This window comes from Arabidopsis thaliana, assembly GCF_000001735.4.
Source record: "Arabidopsis thaliana chromosome 1 sequence".
Taxonomy (NCBI): Eukaryota; Viridiplantae; Streptophyta; class Magnoliopsida; order Brassicales; family Brassicaceae; genus Arabidopsis; species Arabidopsis thaliana.
This window is the reverse complement of record NC_003070.9, coordinates 1433317-1459064: the sequence shown is the minus strand read 5'-3', so window position 1 is coordinate 1459064 and position 25748 is coordinate 1433317. Positions and strand designations below refer to the sequence as shown.

General features: G+C 37.2%; 8 protein-coding genes, 2 long non-coding RNA genes, 1 other non-coding gene and 1 pseudogene across 15 annotated transcripts; 9 read left to right on the top strand and 3 right to left on the bottom strand.

Annotated features, from left to right (window-relative positions):
- The first annotated feature begins 262 nt into the window (after positions 1-262).
- Positions 263-2058, top strand: AT1G05070 (transmembrane protein, putative (DUF1068)). The gene is made up of 3 exons (NM_100386.6): positions 263-717; positions 1424-1447; positions 1547-2058. Exons 1-3 carry the CDS (start codon positions 534-536, stop codon positions 1891-1893), a joined length of 555 nt encoding a protein of 184 aa, NP_563728.1. The 5' UTR covers positions 263-533; the 3' UTR covers positions 1894-2058.
- Positions 2059-3742: 1684 nt separating this feature from the next.
- CLE20 (CLAVATA3/ESR-RELATED 20) lies at positions 3743-4459 on the top strand. Its single transcript, NM_001331517.1, has one exon. It carries the CDS (start codon positions 3845-3847, stop codon positions 4094-4096), a length of 252 nt encoding a protein of 83 aa, NP_001318924.1. The 5' UTR covers positions 3743-3844; the 3' UTR covers positions 4097-4459.
- On the top strand, positions 4374-6020 carry AT1G05061 (annotated as a pseudogene). The gene has a single exon.
- A 172-nt stretch (positions 6021-6192) lies between these two features.
- On the top strand, positions 6193-8063 carry AT1G05060 (coiled-coil protein). The gene is made up of 5 exons (NM_100385.4): positions 6193-6556; positions 6646-6770; positions 7309-7400; positions 7528-7614; positions 7703-8063. Exons 1-5 carry the CDS (start codon positions 6207-6209, stop codon positions 7808-7810), a joined length of 762 nt encoding a protein of 253 aa, NP_563727.1. The 5' UTR covers positions 6193-6206; the 3' UTR covers positions 7811-8063.
- Positions 8064-8163: 100 nt separating this feature from the next.
- Positions 8164-10434, top strand: GTF2H2 (general transcription factor II H2). The gene is made up of 4 exons (NM_148434.4): positions 8164-8488; positions 8891-9352; positions 9450-9828; positions 10004-10434. The coding sequence occupies exons 1-4, from the start codon at positions 8213-8215 to the stop codon at positions 10150-10152; spliced, it is 1266 nt and encodes a 421-aa protein (NP_683275.2). The 5' UTR covers positions 8164-8212; the 3' UTR covers positions 10153-10434.
- A 167-nt stretch (positions 10435-10601) lies between these two features.
- Positions 10602-11696, top strand: AT1G05040 (UBA-like domain protein; the record flags this gene model as incomplete). Of its 2 annotated transcripts, NM_100383.3 has the most annotated exons (4): positions 10602-10924; positions 11009-11111; positions 11218-11363; positions 11440-11696. In NM_100383.3, the coding sequence occupies 3 exons, from the start codon at positions 10617-10619 to the stop codon at positions 11305-11307; spliced, it is 501 nt and encodes a 166-aa protein (NP_171997.1). In that variant the 3' UTR covers positions 11308-11363; positions 11440-11696. The 2 variants fall into 2 exon arrangements, with proteins under 2 accessions (NP_171997.1, NP_001117228.1); NM_001123756.1 differs by having other exon boundaries at positions 10617-10924; positions 11009-11696.
- Positions 11697-11750: 54 nt separating this feature from the next.
- Positions 11751-12910, bottom strand: AT1G04317. Of its 2 annotated transcripts, NR_143385.1 has the most exons (2): positions 12756-12910; positions 11751-12497 (listed from the first exon to the last, which is right to left on the bottom strand). It is a non-coding gene; the product is annotated as an uncharacterized misc_RNA (transcript). The 2 variants fall into 2 exon arrangements; NR_143386.1 differs by having other exon boundaries at positions 11932-12831.
- On the bottom strand, positions 11992-12230 carry AT1G04323. The gene has a single exon (NR_138693.1). It is a non-coding gene; the product is annotated as an other RNA (long non-coding RNA).
- Positions 12911-12948: 38 nt separating the features above from the next.
- AT1G05035 (uncharacterized protein) lies at positions 12949-14082 on the bottom strand (the record flags this gene model as incomplete). Its single annotated transcript, NM_001331516.1, has 4 exons — positions 12949-12978; positions 13233-13278; positions 13396-13440; positions 13841-14082. The coding sequence occupies 4 exons, from the start codon at positions 14080-14082 to the stop codon at positions 12949-12951; spliced, it is 363 nt and encodes a 120-aa protein (NP_001320626.1).
- Positions 14026-14373, top strand: AT1G04313. The gene has a single exon (NR_138692.1). It is a non-coding gene; the product is annotated as an other RNA (long non-coding RNA).
- Positions 14374-17131: 2758 nt separating this feature from the next.
- Positions 17132-21017, top strand: AT1G05030 (Major facilitator superfamily protein). Of its 2 annotated transcripts, none has more exons than NM_001331515.1 (12): positions 17132-17848; positions 17939-18062; positions 18406-18619; positions 18732-18831; positions 19055-19167; positions 19237-19330; positions 19407-19563; positions 19761-19907; positions 20007-20080; positions 20166-20254; positions 20355-20469; positions 20550-20976. In NM_001331515.1, the coding sequence occupies exons 2-12, from the start codon at positions 17939-17941 to the stop codon at positions 20739-20741; spliced, it is 1419 nt and encodes a 472-aa protein (NP_001320630.1). In that variant the 5' UTR covers positions 17132-17848; the 3' UTR covers positions 20742-20976. The 2 variants fall into 2 exon arrangements, with proteins under 2 accessions (NP_001320630.1, NP_171996.2); NM_100382.3 differs by having other exon boundaries at positions 17648-17848; positions 18419-18619; positions 20550-21017.
- A 284-nt stretch (positions 21018-21301) lies between these two features.
- Positions 21302-23910, top strand: AT1G05020 (ENTH/ANTH/VHS superfamily protein). Its single transcript, NM_100381.3, has one exon. It carries the CDS (start codon positions 21720-21722, stop codon positions 23679-23681), a length of 1962 nt encoding a protein of 653 aa, NP_563726.1. The 5' UTR covers positions 21302-21719; the 3' UTR covers positions 23682-23910.
- Positions 23911-25748: the final 1838 nt, after the last annotated feature.

The window sequence follows — 25748 nt, the reverse complement described above, 5'->3', positions numbered from 1 at the left end:
TTTAGGTTTTTTACTTTCAAAACAGCATTAGTTATTAACTTATATAGTCAGACTTATTCTACGTCGACGGCCAACCGGCCCAACCGGTTCCAGCTAGGCCTAAAGAGGAAAAAGCATGTTGGACCAAGAGCAACTAAAGCCCCATTCAATAGGTTCCGGCTGGAGTTACGCTATAACCAAAGGCCCAAACACAGAATAATTTCACATTATGATTGTAATCAAAAGGTAATCTCCTGAACCGAACCAATTCAAATCAGACCAAACCGATCATGTCGAGCATTTGAAGGAGAGACATTGACGCAAAAGAGAATCTTAAATCTACACGCTTACTATTTAACTGTCGACGAAATTAGAGAGCAAAAGAGTCACTCAAAAGTGTGTGTGTGTCAAAATCTCTAGCACCGATTTTTCTAAATAACGTCGTCTCACAGTCACACACACACAGCTCTAAAATCCCTCTACGAGGTTTTTCTTCAAACTCGCCGAAAAATCTAATCTTTACGAAGACCCAGATCGGCGGATCTAGAGTTGAAATGGCGAGACACACGGCGGCGCTGAAGATCGGGCTAGCTTTACTGGGGCTGAGCATGGCTGGTTACATTCTTGGTCCGCCTCTCTACTGGCATCTCACTGAGGCTTTGGCCGCCGTTTCCGCCTCCTCTTGTCCTTCTTGCCCCTGTGAATGCTCTACCTATTCCGCTGTCACCATTCCCAAAGGTAAACAGAAGTTAGCTTGATCGGTGCCCATGATTTCAACAGATCTGTGGCTAAAGTTTACTCCTTTTTGTAGAGTGATGTAGGAATTTAGCAACTTTATATCAAAATTTGGTGTTGTAGCTGGTGGTGGAAGTAAGGATTAGTAGTATCAGTTGGATTTTCAAGTTTGGCTTTTTTTAATCTGGTGCTGAGGTTACTGAATTTGTAAGCTTTGAGCTTGATTCGTGCTTGAGTTTGAGTCTGAGAATGATTAGTGTAGTAAGTAAGTGTAGATCTACTTGAATGATGTTTCATTCGTTTAGGTGTTCTCCATCTTAAAAAGATTATCTCAGTTATTTGTCCACAGTGTTGATGCTCCTATTGTTTGAGTTACATTAATGGTTCAAGTTATGATTTGTTAACTTCTCGGATTGTGGAAGTTGAAGTTTACTGGCGACTGTTCTGATAATAGCCAATCAACAAACAATGCAGTTTGTTTGGATTGTATGCATTGTGATTGCTTTTAGACCGATTTGATTGATAGAATTTGTTTAGTGAACCCCAAGAAGACTGTAGTATGAACTCAACATCATTATTTGTAATGCTTGTTGTAACAGATTTCTTAAGTTACTATATGTTTCTCGCTAAGCTGAATTTATATTCTTCTTCAGATGTTACCAATTCCAAAAGATTGATCCTTTTTTACTTGTTTCCTTTCTTCTTGCAGAGCTCAGTAATGCTTCTTTTGCTGGTGAGTTAATTGTGAATGGTATTTCGTTAACTGTATCAGTTTAAAAGTCTTTTAGCAATCGAGTCTTTGTACTAAACTTCTCTAGTTTTGAATGTGTAGATTGTGCAAAGCACGATCCAGAGGTGAACGAAGACACTGAGAAGAACTATGCTGAACTTCTTACCGAGGAACTGAAGCTGCGTGAAGCAGAATCTTTAGAGAAACACAAACGAGCAGACATGGGGCTATTGGAGGCCAAGAAGGTAACTTCTTCATACCAAAAGGAAGCAGATAAGTGCAACTCGGGTATGGAAACATGCGAAGAAGCTCGAGAAAAAGCAGAATTAGCACTCGCCGAGCAGAAAAAGCTAACATCTAGGTGGGAAGAGAGAGCTCGCCAAAAAGGATGGAGAGAAGGTTCCACCAAGCCAAATGTTAAATCCAAAAGCAATGTTCAGGTTGCTTAGGATACCCAAGGATCAGCAAAAAGATCTTAGTTACAAACCACTCGTGTAATTGTTTGTGAATTGGATGCTAACAATATAGTGTCAACTATTATTATACTTTCCAACAAAACAATCACAAATTATATGCTTATAGAAAACACTCACCCAAATTATATCCAAATTAACCATCAGACACATGATCATTGTCCAAGGATTGAGTAGGTTCATAATCATCATACTGATGCCATGTTGAAACAGTTTTGACCAAAAACAGATTTTAGCAAGAATTTGTTGAAATAGTTTTGGTTATATGGTCAAGAAAGCAGAAATTCATTGGATTTGGGGCTTTGAGATTTTCTGGGCCATCGCCACACTTTCTCTGGCCAATATTGAAAGGTGTGGTCGGCAACCTTTAACAGATTTGGGTTGGATGGGCCAGAAATTCTCAAAGCCCCAAATCAAATGAATTGGCCAATGTTTCACTTATGGTCGGCAACCTTCGTTAGTCAAGAAAATAGTATTATATCAGCCGGAAACTATGAAAATAGACAATAATATAACCACCACGAACAGTTCAATGTTTGACATAATGAGATGTTGAGAATTTTGCATCTATAGTCGGTTTTAAAGTTAAACATGAGATCTATATTATACTCTATTTATCGACCATTAGAGCAAAGTCGTTTTCACTAGTCAAAATAATTTAAATCGTAGGTTTTATTATATTACTGATAATCATGACTTTTGAATTAGTCTGTGGAGAAAAAGAAAGAAGAAATTTTCCGGTCACATTTCAAAAAGGTCAACAGAAAAAATGTAACTTTATAAGTAACTTTGTCTCTTGTGTTTCATATTGTTGATAATGATATTCATACAAATCATGTCGCTATTCAAAGCTTCATCATTCTGCATACGAATACTTTCACCTTAAAAATCTTCTTAACACTCACGCGTAGGTATGAAACTGATATGTTTTAAAGAAAAAAAATTATGTTTTACGTTTCATTAGTGAAAACCCTAATCAGAAAATTGATCATGACAAAAACTTTCCTTTAGTTATTCACCAATTAAATTGTTTGTTTATGGATAAAATGTTGCAAAATTTGGAATATTATCCGTGCAAACTACATGGTAAATTACTAAAAATTTATAGTATCTACCTATATATGTGTGTATGTGAACTTTAAAAAAAATGTATTGATGTACGTGCATGTGTATGTGTGACCTTGCACATTAAATGCTATTGGATATTTATTTTGCATTTGAGTTAAATTTCAAATCGTAGCATCTATAATCAATACTCACTTTTAAACCGGCCATTTTTAGGTGGGAAGTGGGGTTCACCGTTCACCATTGTATTTATCAGATTCTCTCCATTTTACAAGTTACTGACAGTTCCACAGTTATGTTTTTGTAAATTTTGTAAATATAAGTTTGTATATTTTGATCATCTCCCATTTTTTTTTGAAACAAAAAACAAATAATAATGAAAGTTTTATTAAGCGAAAATTTGTAAATGTGCTCTAAACTCTAAAGTAGGTTGATTTTTTTAAATACTATTGGGATAATAAAAGACAACAATATGTATTATGCATGTTTGAATCCAGATGACATTAATAGAAATCACTAGACTACATGTTTTAGTCCACCAGTAAATATAGAAAATTTAGTATTTTGACTCACAAAATGTATTTACTAAAACTGCACCTCAAACTTGTATATTCTTAAATTATCAAATGAAAACCTTGAATATTGTAAAATATGAAATTAATGTTGACAAAGAAGAAACTTTATGAAGTGGACCATATATGTCTACACCTAATCCCTAAATAAAATGCAAATATATACACACTCGCAACAACACATATGGAAGTTTGTGCATCACACCTTGTTTCTTCTCATAATCATATATACCAAAAATCTCTCTAAGAAAAAAAAAAAAAAATCTTCAAGAAAAGATTTTTGTATTCTTATGAAAAATAAAAATATGAATCCGAGTCGTCCTCGTCTTCTCTGTCTCATTGTTTTTCTCTTCCTCGTTATTGTTCTATCTAAAGCTTCAAGAATCCACGTCGAAAGACGACGCTTCTCATCCAAACCTTCTGGTGAAAACAGAGAGTTTCTCCCTTCACAACCTACTTTTCCGGTCGTCGACGCCGGTGAAATCCTACCGGATAAACGGAAGGTTAAGACGGGATCAAACCCTTTGCACAACAAACGATGAGGAAAGAAGAAAATCAGATAATTAGTTTCCCTAAACACTCTCTCTCTCTCCTCTATTTGTTTTCTTAACCACAGAGATATATCACATAGGTAAATCTTATTACACATATATATATTAATGTAGGATTTATCCAATCTTTTTTGTGGTTTTTTCCATTCTCTTTCTCAATACTTTGAGGTTTATAACATGATAGAGCGTTATTAATCATTGTATATTGTACTTTGTACATAGATCTTTTTAGTTCTTTTGAATTGATATGAACAAAATATGCGAGAAACAAATGATGTACAATAATTAATGGTTTTGTTGGATCAAATTTGGCCAAAATCGAAACTAATTGGCAATTAATAGGTGTTTTTCTTCTCAAGGGTGTGTTGTTGACCAAAATATGTTTTTTTGAGTTAGAACGACGTCGTTTCCTTGGTCCAAGTTATTTAGCCATGTCACGGAGACTCAGAAGTCTCTCCCTCGCCGTCGTCGGCAAGAATTCTCAGAACTTATTTTTTTGGTTGTGTGACGAATCATGAAAAAGAGATACGAAACCGAACTTATAGGAAGCTCTCGCGGCTTTTCAATGACCTAAGATAGAAACAGCGAGAAAGATCACAGAGTCTTTGGAAAATTTGGTATCAGAGTACTTCAATCGAATCCGTCACTTCTCTTAACCCTAAATTCCAGAGTAACCCGTCTCATTCTTTCCGACCCTGATATTCATTGACGACTGTGGTTGAAGGATTATGTAGAGCTTATACTTAACAACACCATTATCAATGCTTACGTTAAAAAGGGAGATTTTTTGGCGGTAGAAAAGATTCTGAAGGTGATGAAGAAGGAGAACGTGACGTATAACGCTGCTACATACGATTTTGATTGGGTTAGGTATAAGTAACGGGAAATTGGTTGATGCAGAGAAACTGTTCGACGAAATGCCTGAGAGAGGAATAGAATTAGATATACATGTGTTATACTTCTCTCATAAGTTAGAATTGCAGAAAGAGGAATGTCAAAAGAGCGTTTGTTGTTTGATGAATTGATAGAGCAGGGTCTTTCACCGAGTAGTCACTTAGAGAAAAGGGATTATGTTGGTGTGGGGAAATGAGTACGGCTGAGATGTTGGTTGGAAGAGATGCAGAGCCGTGGAGTTAACATTACTCAGGTGGTGTTCAATACTTCAATTAATGGGTACTGCAGAAAAGGGAGTATCGATGATGCATTGATAGCGTTGAGATATATCTCAAGCTGATGTGATGGAGAAGAAAGGGTTTCAAGCTGATGCTTTTACTTATAACGCGGTTTGCTAAGTAAATCAAAACGATATGGTGAGGCAAAGCACTGGTTGTTCACGATGATTGATAGAAGTGAGCGTAAAACGGTTGACCATACTAATCTGATTGATATTTACTGCAAAATAGAGAACTTCAAAGAGGCAAAGAAGCTACTTGAAGAGATGGCCATCTGAGGGAGAACAACAACCTAATGTTGTCACTTAAAATGTGATGATCAATGCGTACTGCAAGCAAGGGAAAGTAAAGGAAGCTCGGAAACTAAGGACGGACTTGGAAGACAAAAGGATGGTTCTCTTTGACGAATGGGGCTCAAAGGGTTTGGTTCAAAACGTTGTAACATACACCGCAATGATCTCATCGGGTTTGTCCAAGGCTGGAAAATCGAACGAATCATTTGGATTCTAGGAAAGGTTAAAAAAATAGTAAATAGGGTTTATACAGCACGTGTTCAAAGTCTGCATTCAGCTGGGACTACAGTCGTCACAGTGATAACTGTTTGAGCTGGTCATTCTGTTGAGGAGATATGGTTGATGGTTTATTGGAATCAGAATCGTTGGTTTGGGGCTGTGACCATTGATTTCAACTTGTCAAGAAAGTAAAGTTGGTCTCTTTTTTGCAACCTCGGGTTAAAAGTCAAAAAGAGCTTCTCTCCAATCTATCTTCCTTCTTCAACCTTGATCTCCAAGGTTGGGAAATCGTTTTTTTAATCCTATTGTCGATTAAAAATCATATCTTTTTATGGATATCTGAGACCGAAGAAGATATAATAATATGTATAAATAAGAAGCAACGAGACTAATCAACCGAAACAACAACAAAAGAAAATGAGTTTTCTTGGAGCAGGGAGACTCGCGGGAAAAGAAGCTGCCTACTTTTTCCAAGAATCCAAACACGCCGTTAATCGTCTCGCCGAGAAATCTCCGGCCACTGGCAAAAAGCTTCCATCTTCTCCGCCGGATCCACCGGAAATTCAACCTGACGTTCTTCCGGAGATTCTACGCCATTCTCTTCCTTCCAAAATATATGGTCGTCCTCCTGATCCTTCGTCTCTCTCCCAATTCTCCAAATGGGCTCTTGAATCTGACCCGAACGCAACAGTTTCTATATCCCCTGATGTCTTGAATCCTCTCAGAGGTTATGTGTCTCTGCCACAAGTCACTTTCGGCCGTAGAAGGTTCAAATTAGGGTTTTATACTCTGTTTCACTTGATGAGTATTTCAAAATTTTGGATTTGTTGTTAATTTGTGTCGATTTTTATTGCAGATGGGATTTACCGGAATCTGAGAATTCGGTTTTGGCGTCAACAGCTAATGAATTGAGGAGAGACAGATACGGCACTCCTGTAAATCCTGAGAAATTGAAAGCTGCTGGTGAAGGGCTTCAACATAGTATGATCACTTCTCTTCTTTTGTTTATCTGCAAATCAAATCTTTTTGAACGTGGATAATTGGATTTATGGATACAGTTACCTACAGAGGAACATGACTAGATTTGGGTTGTTTGCTAGAGATAGAAGGATTGCTATCTTTACGTGTTCTGTTTTCACTTCCTTGCTTTTGTTAATGTTGATCATGTAAATTGCTTGCCCAAACTTGTCTATTTTACCTTGTTAGGGACTGCAATGGCAGTAATTCTGAAAGGTTTCAGCTTACTAGAGAAAACTTTGGTTTGTTTGGTTATGAAAGCCAAGATTTTCCGTGGCTGAGGGTTCATGAGTGTCTAATGTAACAACTGCTTTCTGGTTGTCTCTTTTTGACTCTGATGACAAATAATCTAAGTATCTCTCTCACAGCCTAGAAATTGTTGATAATATTGCTTAGATTGAGATTCTGTTATTGTCTTTTGTCTTTTAATGTTAATTGATGTCGTGAAGTGTTCGGAAAGTTTGCCTAATCTCGAGCCCTCTGATTTTTCTGGTTTCTGCAGTTGGAAAAGCATTTGCAGCCGCTACTATTATCATCTTTGGTTCAGCCACTTTGGTTTTTGGAACGGCAGCCTCGAAACTTGACATGCGTAATGTAAGATTGCATATGTTTCCATTTTCTTACTTAAATCATTTAGATTAGCATTTCTAAGCATTATTGACTGATCTTGAATGCCATCATCGCCTTACTTGGTTTTATTGTATGATTTTCGTTCTGTTAGGCTGATGACATAAGAACGAAAGGCAAAGATCTTTTTCAGCCAAAACTGGAGTCGATGAAGGAACAAGTAGAGCCCTTAAGAACTTGGGTAATGTTTTACAAAGATACTTGCATCTTCTCAACTGAAGTGGATCATAATCATTAATAGACTAACCCGAAAAGACCATAAATTTCAGGCTGAAAACATGTCGAAGAAGTGGCATATTGAGAATGAAGGTGGTAATACTATCAAGGAGAAACCAATCTTGAAGGAGCTTTCGAAAATTCTGGGACCTAAATCTTAAAAGGCCAAGACCTTTGGTTAATGTGTAACCATGTGGATAGAGAAAGTCAAAGAAGAAGTTCTATATGTTTGTAAGATTCAATAAGATCTTAGGTAAATTATCATATTGTGCTGTAAGAACTAAGAAGTTTCAATGTTGCTGTATAAAGGTTGTATCGAGTGATTTAAGTTTTGTATAATAAAGTTTTTATGAGTTTCAATATCAATGTTTCCTATTGTGTAAGCAAAATAAAATGTTTCACTTCTGATTGGACATGGATTGGTGGGTTAAATATACAGAATAGGAAGTTACAGTCAAAATTGTGAACGTTATAATAAGTAAGGGTTGTTTATGTAAATTTTGGCTTCAGTAGAGTTCTCTTCTTCTTTTTGTAATTAGGTCTCTTAGACGGTGAGGTTAACGATGAGTAATCAAAGAAAGAGATCAAACGATGAAAGAGAAGAAGAGGACGACGAAGATGCGGAAGGTATCGGCGAGTGGGAGAGAGCTTATGTTGACGACCGATCCTGGGAGGAGTTGCAAGAGGATGAGTCTGGACTTTTACGGCCAATTGATAACAGTGCCATTTACCATGCTCAGTATCGCCGCCGTCTTCGTATGCTCTCCGCCGCTGCTGCTGGTACTCGTATCCAAAAGGGACTTATTCGATATCTCTACATCGTCATTGACTTCTCTCGGGTAAATATTTTTCTTTGCAATCCGCCGCTGCTGCTGCTGATTTTGTGATTTTTAGCTTCAATGCCGTTTCCTTTGAGTTTGATGGCGTGAAATTGAGCTTATGTTGCTTTCATCAGAGCTTATATAAAAGAGAAACTATGCACTTTGGGTCACTGATAAGTAACTTTAATGTAATCGTCGTTCTAGTTTTGGAGATCTCTGCTCTTTAGTCTTCTCAATAGGTTCTATAATTGGCTCTGTATTGTTTGCAATGATAATCTTACTCTAAGTGGGTTTGTAGAGCTTAAGGATGTGATCCTTATTCAGATTCTTTATTGAAGGCAACATTATGATTTGGGTTCAAATTTCTCTAGTTCCAAGGTATGCAAAGTCTTACACTTTGGACTGTTTTGTCGTGTCTAGGCAGCTGCGGAAATGGATTTCAGACCAAGCCGGATGGCTATAATGGCCAAACATGTCGAAGCTTTCATTAGAGAGTTCTTTGACCAGAATCCTCTGAGTCAAATTGGGTTGGTCTCTATAAAAAATGGAGTTGCGCATACATTAACAGATCTTGGTGGTAGTCCTGAGACTCACATCAAAGCGTTGATGGGGAAGTTGGAAGCTTTGGGTGACTCCTCTTTGCAGAACGCTCTGGAACTTGTACATGAGCATCTCAACCAGGTTCCATCTTATGGTCACCGCGAGGTTCTGATATTGTACTCAGCTTTATGCACATGTGATCCAGGCGATATCATGGAGACCATTCAAAAATGCAAGAAATCCAAATTAAGATGTTCTGTAATTGGGCTCTCTGCAGAAATGTTCATATGTAAACACCTCTGCCAGGAAACTGGCGGATTGTATTCAGTTGCAGTGGACGAGGTGAGTTTAGCTACCTTCTACTTACACTTGGACCTTTGAAAAACTTGTTTTGTATGGTATAACATTGTGCTTTGTGTGTATTTGTCTTTTCACGCAGGTGCATCTAAAGGATCTTCTGCTTGAACATGCGCCTCCACCTCCGGCAATAGCAGAATTTGCAATTGCAAATTTGATCAAGATGGGTTTCCCACAAAGAGCTGCTGAGGGTTCAATGGCGATTTGTTCGTGTCATAAGGAAGTTAAGATTGGAGCTGGTTACATGTGCCCAAGATGCAAAGCTCGGGTATGTGACCTCCCTACGGAATGCACTATCTGCGGTCTAACACTTGTTTCTTCGCCGCATTTGGCGAGATCATACCATCATCTCTTCCCGATTGCTCCATTTGATGAGGTGCCTGCACTTTCAAGTCTGAATGATAATCGGAGAAAATTGGGAAAGAGTTGTTTTGGTTGCCAACAGAGCCTAATTGGTGCAGGTAACTACTTGAACACCATTTTATAGAGTCTTAATACTGTTGGTTGAATAACCATTTGGTCACTAGACCAGTAGTTGAACTTAAGATACGGTTCACCCTTGTCATAGTATATACAAAGTAACCGATCCATTCACTCAAATATAAAGGCTCATTGGTGCTTTTGTTTTTTGCTTAGGGAATAAACCCGTCCCATGCGTAACATGTCGTAAATGCAAGCACTATTTCTGTCTGGACTGTGACATATACATCCACGAGAGCTTACACAACTGTCCTGGCTGTGAGAGCATTCACCGTCCCAAATCAGTTTCTTTGATGGAAGAATGAGAGAATGAATGTGTTCACACTTCCAATTATAAATCACAATTGAGATGATGAGAGGAAGCAATTTTTTTTGTGATATAGGATGTTGTAATTGGTCTTATGTCCTTAACCAAAATCTTTCTTCTTTTGTGGACTCTATTGCTCTCTCACAATTGATCCAAAACAAACCGACTCAAATTTTCAGAGATAGCATTCTTAATTGTTTGATTTTCTATTTAACTTGGGCTTGAAATTTCTTCACTCATGAGAAAACGAACAGTAGTAATAAAGAATTATTTCGGTGGTAAACAAAAGGAGACCGTATCATCAGTTGTTTGTTGATACTGTCATGACAAGGTCGCAACTACTTCCCTAAATATCTCTCTGTTTGTTAGAAGCTTTTATATTAGATCTAAGTGAAACAATTCTTAGTGATTGTCATAAGTAAACAACGTACTTAATCTTTGAGAAAAGTCCCTAACACCACCATGAAGGAAGAAGATACTAACGTCACTAGGTTCTGCAAGGCAACGTCTGCGTGTAAAGATGCAGCATTCTACTACCTTGAAGGATTCGACTGGAATCTCGAAGACGCCATCTCTGGTTTCCTCGGTGATCAACTTCCTCCGCTCAAAATAAGAGCGACTCCACGGAGGGTGAATGAATGGCGAGAGCGATCTCGATCTCCTTTAAGAAGAAGATACTCTACTACCTCTGTCTCGGAATTTACGCTGAAGATGCGCCAAGATGAGATAACCATAACGAAAAGCTCTGATACGGGTGCTTTGGCCACCAGGTGGGTGATTTAATAATATTAAGGGCTCGGTAATCCAAATCATCTAAAAAGAATGTTTAATCTTGTTTCTTTTGTTTTGTATAGTTTGGATGATAGTGGAAGAGAGCTTCATGATTCTGATGATATATCTCATGGAGAAAAAATTGTGTCTATAGCTAATCCGGTGAATCAAGAGTTTAAAGAAGAGGTAAATTCTATTCTTGCATGCTACTCCATTACCAGTACTGTCTTTTGCTTATTATACCTATAATCACATCTCTTTCCTTTAAATGATGTGTATTGTATCACCTTAGGGATCATCAGTTCAAGCTACGAAGATTTGTGAATCCACCTCCATTGAGATTCACTTGCCTAGACCGGATCCTTATTCGGACTCTGACTAAGCTGATTGGACTTTTTTCTTGAGATGGAAGCAGATTGATGTATAAATCCTTTATTGGTACTTCTTTATCCAATCTTGCTCACCTACTCAACATATCATTAAACCTTGATCTTACACAAACTTTTTTTTTTAGGTAAACCTTGCACAAACTTCATATACACACAACTTAAATTCTTCTTGAATACGATTCAGAAAAGTCTGGTGTTTGATTATGAGGATCATATCTAGACTGTAGAAATATCTTAGTTGTATTTATTATGAGGACCAGTGACCTCTAAGTCCAGGTCCAATATGGTATTGGTCCATACTTTGTCCTCAGTAATTGATTGATCTTGTCTGAAGTTCAAATTGCCACAAAGTTTAGAGTCAAGCAATTTGACGTTGTCTATTATGAGTCTTATCATCGTTATAAGTGGTTTGGCTGCAGAACCAAATCATATGTACCAAATTTCTCCTTCGGTCTCTTCTTTTCTTTCAAGTCTTTATTGGTAAAACCGCTTTTGCCTGTTTTCTCCATCTCCTGTTTCTTGTGTTGTGTCTTTCTATCCAGCTTCTCTGTTATCAGTCTTTTTTCTTTGCCACTTCCTCGTCCCGACCAAATTGAGATCCTTTTTGGCTTTTAAAAATGAATTTCCATTCCCCAAATGCAACTTGACTTACTCAAATGCAACGACAAATTTGATAACGAGACCGGTGTAGTGACGAAGCTAGACCTATATGGTGCATGTCTCAGAGGCTCCCTCAATGCTAATAGTAAGTCTTTTCAGACTTCATCACCTCAGGTATCTCGATCTCGCTTACAACCACTTTGACTCGTCCTCATTCTTCGCCCAACTTGGAAGACTCACCAACTGAGAGGTCTTGCATCTAACTGGTATGGGCTTAGTCGGAGAAATTCCATCCTCAATCAGTAGCCTAAGCCGTCTTTACTTCCTTGAGCCTTTCACAAAACGAACTGACCGGTAGTTTTCCCCCTTTATACAATCTAACCAATAATCACTTTTCTGGAAACCTTCCTTGTTCTCTACTCACCATGCCTCTTGTGTCAGAGATTCATTTGGACCAAAAACCATCTTAGCTACTCTCTTGAAACTATGAATTGCTCTTCATCATCATCTCTGCTTGAACATTCCTTGACTATATAACCTTTTCAGTGATCGAATCCTAGAGCCTATGTCAAAACTATCCAACCTCAAGGATCTCGACCAATCTTTTCAGAAAAAAATTGAACAACTAAAGTTCGATTAGTTTTCATATCGTATTGTAAATCTAGTATATAAAACAACTAAAATGCTAAATTTACTTAACGATTAGAAAACAGATTGAACCATCTTAGCTACTCTCTTGAAACTATGAATTGCTCTTCATCATCATCTCTGCTTGAACATTCCTTGACTATATAACCTTTTCAGTGATCGAATCCTAGAGCCTATGTCAAAACTATCCAACCTCAAGGATCTCGACCAATCTTTTCAGAAAAAAATTGAACAACTAAAGTTCGATTAGTTTTCATATCGTATTGTAAATCTAGTATATAAAACAACTAAAATGCTAAATTTACTTAACGATTAGAAAACAGATTGAACTTGTGAAATCGCTAACGATCAAATGACTAGGTCAAATGACGGGATCCAAAATCCGGTTAGTTTTCATATCGTTTTGTAAATCTAGTCTAAAAAACACAAAAACAAAAATGCTAAATTTACTTAACGATTAGAAGACAAGTTGAACTTGTGAAATCGCTAACGATCAAATGACTAGGTCAAATGACGGGATCCAAAGTCCGGTTAGTTTTCATATCATTTTGTAAATCTAGTTTAAAACAAAACAGAAAAAGACTAAAAACTAAAGCGCTAAATTCACATAACGATCGGAAACAAGTTGAACTTGTGAAATCGCTAACGATCAATGACTAAGTCAAGTGACATGATCCAAAGTCCGGTTAGTTTTCCTATCGTTTCGTAAATCTAGTCTAAAACAAAACAGAATAAAAAAAAGACTGAAAAACTAAAGTGCTAAATTCACATAATGATCAGAAAACAAGTTGAACTTGTGAAATCGCTAACGATCAATGACTAAGTCAAGTGACAGGATCCAAAGTCCAGTTAGTTTTCTATCGTTTTGTAAATCTAGTCTAAAACAAAACAAAAAAAAAAGACTAAAACACTAAAGTGCTAAATTCACATAACGATCTGAAAACAAGTTGAACTTGTGAAATCGCTAACGATCAATGACTAAGTCAAGTGACAGGATTCAAAGTCCGGTTAGTTTTCCTATCGTTTTGTAAATCTAGTCTAAAACAAAACAAAAAAAAAGACTAAAAAACTAAAGTGCTAAATTCAAATAACGATCTGAAAACAAGTTGAACTTGTGAAATCGCTAACGATCAATGACTAAATCAAGTGACGGGATCCAAAATCCGGTTAGTTTTCATATCGTTTTGTAAATCTAGTAGAAAATTAAAAAAAAAAAAAAAAAAAAAACTTGTCTAAAAATAAGAAGTGAAAATTTAAAAACGTAATAAGGAAACTCACCTGAAATCGTATTGGAATTTGATGTAACGTGGACTCTTTTCCTGATCTGATACCTCTCCAAGTCGTCTTCTCTCAGTAATCTCACGAATCTTCACCGTAGTCCTTTGTTCTCTATACTCAAAGCAAATTCCAAAATAGCCCTTGTATGACATCATCCAAAATAGCCGTTGTGTGACATCATCACAAAATAACCGTTGTATGACATCATCATAAATAATCTCCGACGAAGAAAATTCCTCCATCTCGTTGTAAATTTCAGGTCATGTTCTTTCAAATTCCGGCCACAACTTCATCACCGTAACGTTGAATCTCTTATAATCCCAGATTCACCTTTAAACACCTCCTTGCCATCTCTAATGATCGACTAAAACTTGGTCGGAGAAAAATAAAATCAGACCCGCAGAAGAGATACGAACGAACGAACTCACCGAATAATTCTCAAAGCGAGAATGAGATTCATAACGGCTCTTCGATATAACTTGCTCAAGAAGAAACTCAAGTTTTTAAAAGCAGAAGAAGAAGAAATAGCACTTTAGGGTTTTGCTCTTCGGAGGTTGAGAACTTTGATCCTTAAGATGAGATTAGTATAGTATTTATAACGACGGTTATCACCGGAAAAAAGGAAATTTAACTTTGATAAAGAATTTTAAAAATAAAATAAAAAGGAAATTCTGAGAACGCAAAAAAAGGAAGAGAATATTACACTCTAAGACACTTTTCTCAAACAATTTCCGAGATACGACACTTTCAAAATACAAGGCACTTCTAATATAAAAATTGTCCATTTTACCCTCAAACCAATTTCGGTTTAATTCTCTAATTTTAATTTCTATACGAAAATCAATTTGTAAGAAACCTCTCTTTCTCACCCAATCCCTCACGACGACTTTACAATTTCTGTTTGTTTCCCTTTTCTAATAGATGGTTCATGCTTCTCTTTGGCGATTTCGCTTTCAAATAATCCATTGGCATCTTCGTAATTGTTGCTTTCTCACTTCTCAATGTCAATACACATCGATTTCTCCTCCCAATACCGTTTCAATTTCCTCGTACTACTCTCTTACGACTGACAATGATCAATCCTTCTTCCATTACTTCCACCATCTTCTTCGATTATGCGTGACGGCTCAACAATGCAGGTAAGTGCATGCCCAAATAATTTTATCCGATTTCATCTTCTGTTCTGGGTCATTAGCTGCGAATCTCATATTTGTTTACTTTCGGTGAGGACTCGTCCTCGATGCCTGTAACGTCTTTGAGATTGTTTCTCTTGTTTTGTTGTCGGATTTGCATTTGTGGAATAATGGTCAAAGAAAAATGAACGATGATGTACTTTGAATTGGCGTTTGAATTGGTGATTATTGTTCATGTATAAACTTGTGTATTGAAATGAAACAACCCCGTAAGTCATTAGATGACCACATGGACTAGACCGCTTGGACAGTCATCAATGGACACCTGTGTCTTTGATTTGCTTTAAATATGTTTTATTGGTCGGTAAAATTACCATTTTTTGTATGAGTTTAGTGTTTGTTTTTACGGTTTCAGATTTAGTGGAGAAAGATCATGGGTTGAGGGTTTGAGTTTAATTTTAGGGTAAGTAAATTAGGATTTAGTGCAAACCGTTAAGGGTAGAGGGTTTACACACTTGTATGAACCATTTTTGAATATAATCATAAGAATATCACCATATGAATGATTCTATATTTTACATCTCTTAGATTGAAATGTCTTAGCTGCACAAACAGATACACGAAAGATGAGTAACACCAAATCTAAACATTGTTCACCAAAATCAAATACAAGAACACTTCATTAGTTGGAGAACATATATTCAAAGAGTAATGGACGGATTCCTATAGCTGACAGTCCGCAAGTACGTGTTCATATATGATATTAAGAAGTAGAGATGTATCCATGTAACATCGACCAAATGGATATAGTGTAAAACATGACTGTGTATCCACCTAGCATCGAACAAATGGATAAACATTAACTTTGGTGTATAATGGATATGCTTAGTAAACAAGATTCCGTATGAACACATTTGAAATGGACACATTATTATGGATCTGTAAGAATAACAAATGCAGAGAAAAGAATACGTGAAAGAAAGCATGTTAATAAGATTTTGGGTTTTAGTTGGTATGGTTTTGTCTTTATATGAAAGCATGTTTGATGGGTCTCGTTCTTTTGTGTAAGTAATGTATTGTTATTGTGGATACTCTGTTGAATAAGAAAAAGACGCATGATTTGTTTTGACTAAGTTGTGATTCTTGCATCATCATGACACTCTTTTTCATTCGATAAAAAATTGATGAACGCTCTACATATGAATCATTTGTGTTCAAGTGTTTGTCATGTTTCACCATTACTCCACATGTTAAAGTTTAATTGGACAAGTTATAATGGATACAAACTATCATTAACTAATTGGATTTTGAGTGTTGCTATTTGAAAGCAATGTCTACATATTGTTCTTGGGGCTTGGAGACCTATAGGATTATTAGTTTATACATAATGAAATCGTGTTGGATGCTTTGATAGTTTGTGTCCATGAAAACTTGTCCAACAAGATGTGACCATGTGGAAATGATGTATTCTCATGTGCGAAGTAAAGTGCTCTTAGCTTAGAGGTTCAACGAGACATCAATTTATCAAACTAGAATCAAATGGTACCAAACAAGCTGATCATATGGATATGAAATTCAATACTGGAATTTGCTAATCTGGTGCTCCATGGAATAGAACAGAGTAACGAGGACCTCGCTTCTCCGTAACCCCGTAATATCGAGGTTACTCCGAACAATTTTTGTTCTCACGGAATCTCTTCCATGTACGCTGCCATTTCTTCTTCTTTTTCGGGAGAGAGTTCAAATTCTCAGGTGGAATTTCAAAATCCAAATTAAGTAAGTCGAGTAACGTCCCACGTTACGTTATCACCGCCTCTCTCGTCGCCTTCTTGCTACAGATCTGAAACAAAGGAGAGTAAGGAAAGAGGAACTTTCGATCTGCAACCGATCTCATCGTCTTCACAAGCACAATTTCGCTAATATGAATCAGATATTTACACAATCTAACAAAACTCTAAATTCTATTCGTAGAATTGAAGAATCATCGCAAAACCTGGATCGATTGGTTGTAAGATTGAGGGAACAAAAATTTTCTTCTTTCACCTCTAGATGTTATTGTCTGATACACTCAAGCTTCCGTCGTTAGTCACAAGCGCTGCCGCTCCGAAACCAATCGAATAAGCCTAATCGTCACTTAAATCTAGAGAGGCTTCTCTGTAAAGGGAAATATAGAAGCTACACGATTTTGACAAAGTCTCTCATGTTTGATTTTGCAAGGAAAGACTGAAAGATGAAGAAAGAGATAGATAAAGAAAGAAAAGAAGAGTCGATGAAGAAAAAAGAAGTAGACGATGAAGAAGACGAAGAAAAAAAGTACAAATAGAGAAAGAATATTCATTATACTTTTTTGAGTAATTAAATTATATATATAATCTGATAATAGTTACAACTTCCATCCAACGACCCACTCATCATATACCAACTTCCAAACGCTAAAGTATTTTCGTTTTCACTTTTAGGGGCAAATTTGTCATAAATTCGATGAAAAAGTTGAAAAAATGCCTCATCTCTGCAAAGTGCCTCAAATGGAATAAAATTTTCTAAAAGTGCCTAAACTTGTCACATTCCTAAAAAGGAAATCACTCAGTATTTGAGCACGTGAGTGTCACGTGCTTACAAGTTTATTATTTTCCGTCGCCTCAAATTTTATTATTTTCGCTTCGCCGACGTATTTCTCTCTCTTCCGTCTAGTCTAGCTCTCCGATCATGTGGGTGACGAATACCGTACTTCTATATCGACCCAATTCTATGAACCGATTAACCTTTTCTTACCCGACCCGACTCGCCCACTCTCGTAAAGCCTCTTCCTTTTCCCGTTTCTTTCGGTCTTCAAAGAGGAAGAAGCGGGTTACGACATTGTCGACGAAGAAACCAGGTTCAGCTTTCTCACCTCCATTGACTTACCAATCTCTTTGCCAATGTTTATCTGTTTGAAATATTCTAACTTTATTCAAAATTTTAACAGATGACGATCACGAGATATCGCCAGTTCCGCCGGAGAAATTCTCCGCTGATTTGGGATGGTTATCGGCTTTTCCTCATGTATCAGTTGCTTCTATGGCCAATTTTCTCTTTGGTTATCACATTGGGTAATAATATAGCCAATTCACTGTTGCCAAATTTGTGAAGTAACAGTCGTTGTTGTTTGTTTCACTGGCCTAGTTTGATTTCTATACCAGAAGATTAATCTCTGTTCGTGTAGTAGTGTTAATGCTTGGTTGTGTTACAGAATTCGAAAAAAAGTTTCATTTTGACATTGCTGGTGAGAAACAGCTTCAATTTGAGCTTACAAAGATGTTGATTAGATTGTTTTTACAGAGTGTTGATTTGTCCCCGTCTTGACAATTTGTTAGCTTCCAGTGAGAAGAATATGAGTTAGTCAGGTTGATCTGGATTAGTTTTTCGAAAGCTTAGTACTTATAATACTATCAGTTTGTTCTTGCAGAGTGATGAATGGCCCCATCGTGTCTATTGCGCGTGAACTTGGGTTTGAAGGCAATTCTATTCTTGAGGGTCTTGTTGTGAGCATATTTATTGCCGGTGCATTTATTGGTAGCATAGTCGCCGGTCCACTAGTTGACAAGTTTGGCTACCGACGCACCTTTCAGATTTTCACGATACCCCTCATTCTTGGTGCCCTTGTGAGGTAATATCTTGTTACTAAGGTGAATCTTGATTTCGTTATGTTAGTAACAATTCCATGATGATGTTTTAAGTTGTGAGGTAGCAGCATAACTAAATTTTACTTTTTCTCTCAGTGCACAAGCTCACTCCTTGGATGAGATCTTATGTGGAAGATTTCTTGTTGGTCTTGGTATTGGCGTCAACACAGTTCTTGTTCCAATATATATATCCGAGGTAATCTAATATGTGATTCCTTTTCAACTTCATGTTTTAACTATTTGGCTTCTTCTGCTGTAAGATCTAGGACATTTCTTAAAATTGATCCTATGTACTCTCAGACTCTCAGTACAATAAGTTGTGGTTTAGCATTCTTTTGCTTAGCATATTTTGCATTTCATATGTTCGGCTGAAGAGTCTTGTTACTTCTGATATTAAGCCAACCATTTTTATTCTATAGGTTGCTCCGACGAAATACAGAGGTTCCCTTGGAACTTTATGTCAAATTGGCACTTGTCTCGGGATAATCTTTTCTCTTCTCTTAGGGATTCCTGCAGAAGATGACCCTCATTGGTGAGCTTCATTTAGCTATCTATACATTTCACTCTTCACTTCATTCTCCTCATGTATACTACTGTTCAGGTGGAGGACAATGCTCTATGTAGCGAGTATGCCTGGTTTTCTTCTTGCACTTGGTATGCAATTTGCAGTAGAAAGTCCCCGTTGGCTCTGTAAGGTATAAGTCGCCTCTTTTAATCATGAGGAAGCATTGATTTTCCATGTTGAAATCGTGTCTCATGATACTTGTTTAGGTTGGACGACTTGATGATGCCAAAGTAGTGATAAGAAACATCTGGGGAGGATCTGAAGTCGAGAAAGCTGTAGAAGATTTTCAGTCGGTTATGAAGAATAGTGGCTCCAACTTAAATAGCAGATGGCTGGAACTCCTTGATAAACCACATTCACGAGGTCATGTTAAGGTTGCTTTTAATGTTAGTTCTAACTTCTAAGGGTGTTATATTATACCATAAATCAGAAACTGAAAACATTCAAGTTTAAGAATAACCTTTTCCAGGACTTTGATCTAAGAAACTGAGAATATATAACTTCATACATGAAAAATCTATGTAGCTAAATTGTATGTCTTGTTGATATAATGGTTGCAGTTGCATTCATTGGGGGCTCCCTTTTTGTCCTACAGCAATTCGCGGGCATAAATGGCGTTCTTTATTTCTCATCTTTAACATTCCAAAATGTTGGAATCACGAGTGGTGCTCAAGCAAGTCTATATGTTGGAGTCACAAATTTTGCAGGTTCTCAAGTCTCACCTATATCAACTTTAAATTTAGATGATTGTTTTTTTCTACTGTTTCCATCACAATGTCCCTTTTCTGAACTGTTGGGTCTAATAGGTGCTCTGTGTGCGTCTTATTTGATTGATAAGCAAGGAAGAAAGAAGCTTCTTATCGGTAGCTACTTGGGAATGGTAAATATCTTTTTCTTTTATCACATAAACTCTTTTGCTTTTCACTGCTTTAGCTTATTTTGATTGAATTGATTTGGTGTCACAGGCAGTCTCTATGTTTCTTATTGTTTATGCTGTTGGTTTCCCCTTGGATGAAGATCTGAGCCAGAGTTTGTCAATACTTGGAACACTCATGTAAGTAGCTTGAAGTCCAGCAATTACTAGTCTCCTTTTCTCAGCTCATATAGTACCCAAAAAAAGACAGAAACGTATCATATGTTTGGTCCTGTTACAGGTATATATTCAGTTTTGCAATTGGAGCTGGTCCTGTAACAGGTCTCATCATCCCTGAGCTAAGCAGCAACAGAACGCGTGGAAAAATCATGGGTTTCAGCTTCTCTGTACATTGGGTATGTGTTTTTTTAGTTTTCCCATAAATCATTTTATAACCTTTTGAAGTTTGAAGAATGACGAAGCAAATGTTCTTCAGGTCTCCAACTTCTTGGTTGGTTTGTTCTTCCTGGATCTGGTGGAGAAATACGGGGTTGGAACGGTCTATGCCAGCTTTGGCTCAGTATCATTGTTGGCAGCGGCATTCTCACACCTCTTCACGGTGGAAACAAAGGGTCGATCACTAGAAGAGATCGAACTGTCTTTGAACTCCAGAGACGACCTGAGTTAAAAAAAAAAACGGTATAAGTGAAAGAAAGAGAGAAAGACCTCAAAATTTTTATCAGTTTTTCATCAGTTGTTGTAAAATGTAAATAGCCTGGAAATTAGCTTGTGAGAAATCTTGTGAGTATATAGATATACTTAGGTATGTAAGAAAAGATTTATAAAAAATGCGAAAGAAAGTTGACAAGGATTACACAAAATACATACTTATGAAAGGTTTGTGCCTATTTACAAGTGGTAAGACGTTCTTGATTTATAGCTTAATGTAGTAACATTGTCTCGATCTAGACTATACATGCTTACCATGTCATGGTGAAAATCGTGAGTCCATAACTCATGATCTCTATATATTCATATTCATATATAATACTGGTTTGCACGTCTGCAAACAAAGATAAAGATTTCTGATAATATTAAATTTATCCCAAGAATATTGAATATAAAGATGCTAGCTGGTTCTCTGAAAAAAAAAAGCGTACACAGCTTGTCATTGAATTTATAACCTATACGAATATGAGGCTCGTAGAAACAACTCTTAAGGAATTGTGAGAGAATGTTACTTTTAGCCGATCAAAAAATTTGTAACATAAATACACTGACAAGATATTTGTATTATAATAAGTTTTCGAAATTTGAACACAATTCTATGCATCATGCTTTTTCTTCTAACAAGAAGAAGAATTTAAACACAATTATATATTTAACGCGCCAAAATCGCGTGTGAAGTCTCTCTATTAGTCAACGCTATATCTTGAAAGGGTCTCGAGACTCTCCAGCCATTTTATTCTGCCTTCCTCTCTATATTTAGAAGAACAAAAATTGAAAAAAAAATCCTTAGAGAGAGGAAAAAAATTTAGAGGAAAATCTTCTAATTTGGTTTTAATTCTTCGTGATTAATCGCTAATCCAGAGTGATTAAGAAATTAAAACCCCTTGAGGAACAAAGAAGACGTTTGGGTGAAATTAAAAGCGCGACGACGAGGACAATGCCGAGCAAGCTTAAAAAAGCGATTGGTGCGGTTAAAGATCAGACAAGCATTAGCCTCGCCAAAGTTGCTAACGGAGCCACCGGAGGCGGCGATCTCACGACTCTCGAAGTTGCGATCTTGAAAGCTACGAGCCACGACGAGGAAGTCCCAATCGACGATCGACTCGTAACAGAAATCCTCGGAATCATATCCTCCAAGAAATCTCACGCCGCCTCTTGCGCCGCCGCGATCGGTCGCCGTATCGGGCGTACACGGAATTGGATCGTCGCGCTCAAATCCCTAGTCCTCGTCCTCAGGATTTTCCAAGACGGTGATCCTTATTTCCCTCGCGAAGTCCTCCACGCCATGAAACGTGGCGCCAAAATCCTCAATCTCTCCAGCTTCCGCGACGATTCGAACTCGTGCCCTTGGGATTTCACTGCTTTCGTCCGTACATTCGCGCTTTACCTCGACGAACGTCTCGATTGCTTCCTCACCGGAAAATTACAGAGACGGTACACAAACCGAGAACAAACCGGAAGAATCAGCACCAACTCAACAACAAGATCCCGGTTTAATCCCAAAGCCGGAATTAAATCCCACGAACCGGCGGTTCGAGATATGAAACCGGTAATGCTTCTTGACAAAATCACGTATTGGCAAAAATTACTAGACAGAGCAATCGCGACGCGGCCGACGGGAGACGCGAAAGCCAACAGGCTCGTGAAAATGTCGCTTTACGCCGTCATGCAAGAGAGTTTTGATCTTTACAGAGACATTTCCGATGGATTAGCGCTTTTGTTAGACAGTTTCTTCCATCTGCAATACCAATCTTGCATCAATGCGTTTCAAGCTTGTGTTCGAGCTTCGAAACAGTTCGAAGAGCTTAACGCATTCTACGATCTTTCCAAATCGATCGGTATAGGAAGAACATCGGAGTATCCTAGCATTCAAAAGATCTCTTTAGAGCTTCTTGAGACATTGCAAGAGTTTTTAAAAGATCAATCGTCGTTTCCAGCGAGCTCAGGGTTGTATCCGTCACCGAATAGTTTTCTTCCTCCGCCTCCATCGTCCAAAGATTCAGCGGTTTCAAGCTCGCTTGATTTTGGGGATTCCACGATTGATACGTCGGAGAGGTATTCAGATTACGGGTCGTTTCGTAGTACTTCGTTGGAGGATTTGATGAGCAGGACTGAAGCAGGGACTAGTAGTCCTCCAATGTCTTGTCATTCTGAGCCATACGGAGGAGGACGAGATGATCCTAATGGGAATAATTTTGATACGGTTTCGACTAAATCGCTTCCCAATAATCCCTCTGTTTCTGCTTCCAATCTCATATTAGACCTATTGTCATTGGATGACGTAAGTAACACGGCAGAAGCAGAAGATGTTGAAGACAAGAAGAAGCAAGACGATTCAAAGGCAGAGACTTTCGATCCTTGGGAGGCGTTGATGTTGAGAGATGATCCGAAGAAGAAGATAGAAACGATTGAGGAGGAACCTTCAACCGCTGAGGACCATCAGAGAGATTCAGGGAATTGGTTGCTTGCGTTAGAAGAAACTGCTACGCAGGTGCAGGGTAATAACTCGATGGCGATAGTACCGTTCGGGTTAGATGATCCGATGCCTGCGTTTCAAGCCGCCACGGACCAATACAACCCATTCTTGGAAGAACCAGTTGCGCAGTTAGCTACAGCCGGAGAACCAATGATCACGTTCGGTGGCTTGGCTTTGACAGGGTTTCAGCCAGAACCGACATTTCAGGTGAACGTTCCTGATGATTTTGAGCCGTCTTCTACACCAACATTTAAGGCCACGGAGACTTTGCCTATGAAATGTGACCCGTTTACAACATTTGAGAGTTTTGGGTTCGGAGAGACATTTTCAGAAAATGGAGGGGTAAATCAGCAATCTGTATTGCAAGAACAGCAGATATGGTTGCAGAACCAGAAAAAGATCATAGCCAAGCACTTGAGTTGATACAAAATTTATTTGGCTAGACAGAGGTTGAGATGTTTCTTTGAGTTTTTCTTTTGTTACATTGTCAACTTAACTCTTAACTCATTTTTCCATAACTTAGAGAAATGTGAAATTCAGAAATTCTTTGATTAAAAAGATATTTCCGCGGATTCTATCTTCGTACTTGCATTCCTGTGTATACACGATGTATTTTGTGTGTCTTGTATCATAATCACATTGAGAATTTGATTTTCAAGTATATCTCAACGAATAACACTCAAATATCTAAGTTCACCTTCTGAATACATTTACGTACACGGTACACTTTGGGATTTACTTTTGAATATGTTATTTTCTTTGAAGTTTTTGGGAATTGAAATTTAGCTAGCATTTTGATCATCGTGATGATGTTATGTAGCATTTAGTTTATGTATTTTTGAAAATATTTATGTATTCATTTTTAGTCTATATTAATATAACAAGTTTTCACATAATCACACAACAGATGCATGCATCTAATGTGTGTGTATTAGATGAATGTATCCGATATGCGTATTAGATGCGTATATCTGGCAAACAATTTTTTGCATTTTATTTTCCGATATGCATGTATTTATGTGTTATGATATGCATCCGTGATAATGCGAATGATAAAATGAATGTATATCGGTGGAAGATAACGAAGAGGGAAGCCAAATGGAATAAATTAAGGAGGTCCACTAGTAGGTCAAGTTGGCTTTGTGGTGTCGATAACATGAGATTGACCAAAGCTGTAGCTTGACCCCAAGGCCACGAGGGAGAAAGATCTACCAAACCAAAATCATCATAACACATCTCTTTCTAGTATATAGCCCACCACAAATATTAATTCTTTTAATAGTTATACACCACAAATTTTATCCCCCATTGGCCATTGACTAGAGTCGTTTTCGTCTTTGACAGTGGTAAAAGCTTCTGTATATGTGAATTTAGGATTCCACCTTTCTTAGGTTTCTCATTACAAGTTGATTTAACTTCTTGACTTCTCAAGTTGTTGTTTTGTAATTTAGTAAAAATTTGCTTACAAGTCATACATGATTGAATATAACACCGGCTGCTAAGCCTATTTTTCTATCATAAGTTTCGCTTTCGAGTCAAAATGTTAGTCAACATGAAATAAAACACGTTTCTTTATTTGTTTTGCTTATTGATCAACTTTAAAATAGTCCCATAAAATAGCAAATATTAAGAAATTTCAAATCAATACATTAGTTGCCAAAACCCGTCTGTGATATTATACTTTTTGAGGCTCCATAATAATGACGTGAGATTTGTTTGTGACTGAGGAAGTGGAAAATAAAGTTAAGCATGTCTTACTATTATCAAATATCAGTTTTTCTATAACAAAGTATGAATGTTGATCAAAGACAAAAACAAAAAAAAGGTGATCCACCTTTCTCCAAATAGAAAGGAAGTAAGGCAATGAATGTTTTTTTTTTTTTTTTCCATTGCATTTGCTTTTAAATCCTTATAAGAATTTGAAAGAAAAATATCTTATCAACTCTTAGAGGTGATCTTTGGGCCAAAGAGGGAACCACGTAATCGAATCTGAACTTCTCCGCTTAAATGGGAAATTTTATTAGATCTGATAAACGGCCAAAAGTGATAGCTCATGATTCTTAATATAGACGTGCATACAGAGATGTTGTTACCGGCCGAAGAGCAGCTTCGTAATCAACGGACACAAATAAACCACTATTGGTCCATCAAAATTAATACAAAACGAATGAAAACTGCTGTGTCATAAGACTAAATAATTTTGTATATTATTATGATTTAGATGGATGCGGTCTACAAATTTTTTTAACAAAAACCAACCATTAGTTTGTTTAAGTTACTTGAAAACAAGAAAAGGTTCAGTGAAAGGTGATATATAAGCTATTATTATTATACACAGAGTAAAAGGAAGAAATGTGAAAAGGAAGATTAATCCACACTAAAAGTAAAAGGAAGAAAACGGGTCAAACAATGAATCGTCTGACTGAGTAATAATATACGTCGCTGTCATATATTTTGTATAACCATAAATTTTTTATATTTTTTCCGACC

Coding starts and splice junctions, on each gene's coding strand:
- AT1G05070 (NM_100386.6), top strand. CDS start 534: ATGGCGAGACACACGGCGGCGCTGAAGATCGGGCTAGCTTTACTGGGG. Junction 718..1,423: donor CGCTGTCACCATTCCCAAAG/GTAAACAGAAGT, acceptor TTCTTCTTGCAG/AGCTCAGTAATGCTTCTTTT. Junction 1,448..1,546: donor CAGTAATGCTTCTTTTGCTG/GTGAGTTAATTG, acceptor TTGAATGTGTAG/ATTGTGCAAAGCACGATCCA.
- CLE20 (NM_001331517.1), top strand. CDS start 3,845: ATGAAAAATAAAAATATGAATCCGAGTCGTCCTCGTCTTCTCTGTCTC.
- AT1G05060 (NM_100385.4), top strand. CDS start 6,207: ATGAGTTTTCTTGGAGCAGGGAGACTCGCGGGAAAAGAAGCTGCCTAC. Junction 6,771..7,308: donor TGGTGAAGGGCTTCAACATA/GTATGATCACTT, acceptor TGGTTTCTGCAG/TTGGAAAAGCATTTGCAGCC. Junction 7,401..7,527: donor CGAAACTTGACATGCGTAAT/GTAAGATTGCAT, acceptor TCGTTCTGTTAG/GCTGATGACATAAGAACGAA.
- GTF2H2 (NM_148434.4), top strand. CDS start 8,213: ATGAGTAATCAAAGAAAGAGATCAAACGATGAAAGAGAAGAAGAGGAC. Junction 8,489..8,890: donor TCGTCATTGACTTCTCTCGG/GTAAATATTTTT, acceptor TGTCGTGTCTAG/GCAGCTGCGGAAATGGATTT. Junction 9,829..10,003: donor ACAGAGCCTAATTGGTGCAG/GTAACTACTTGA, acceptor TTTTTTGCTTAG/GGAATAAACCCGTCCCATGC.
- AT1G05030 (NM_100382.3), top strand. CDS start 17,680: ATGTGGGTGACGAATACCGTACTTCTATATCGACCCAATTCTATGAAC. Junction 18,620..18,731: donor ATTCTTGGTGCCCTTGTGAG/GTAATATCTTGT, acceptor TTTTTCTCTCAG/TGCACAAGCTCACTCCTTGG. Junction 18,832..19,054: donor TTCCAATATATATATCCGAG/GTAATCTAATAT, acceptor TTTATTCTATAG/GTTGCTCCGACGAAATACAG.
- AT1G05020 (NM_100381.3), top strand. CDS start 21,720: ATGCCGAGCAAGCTTAAAAAAGCGATTGGTGCGGTTAAAGATCAGACA.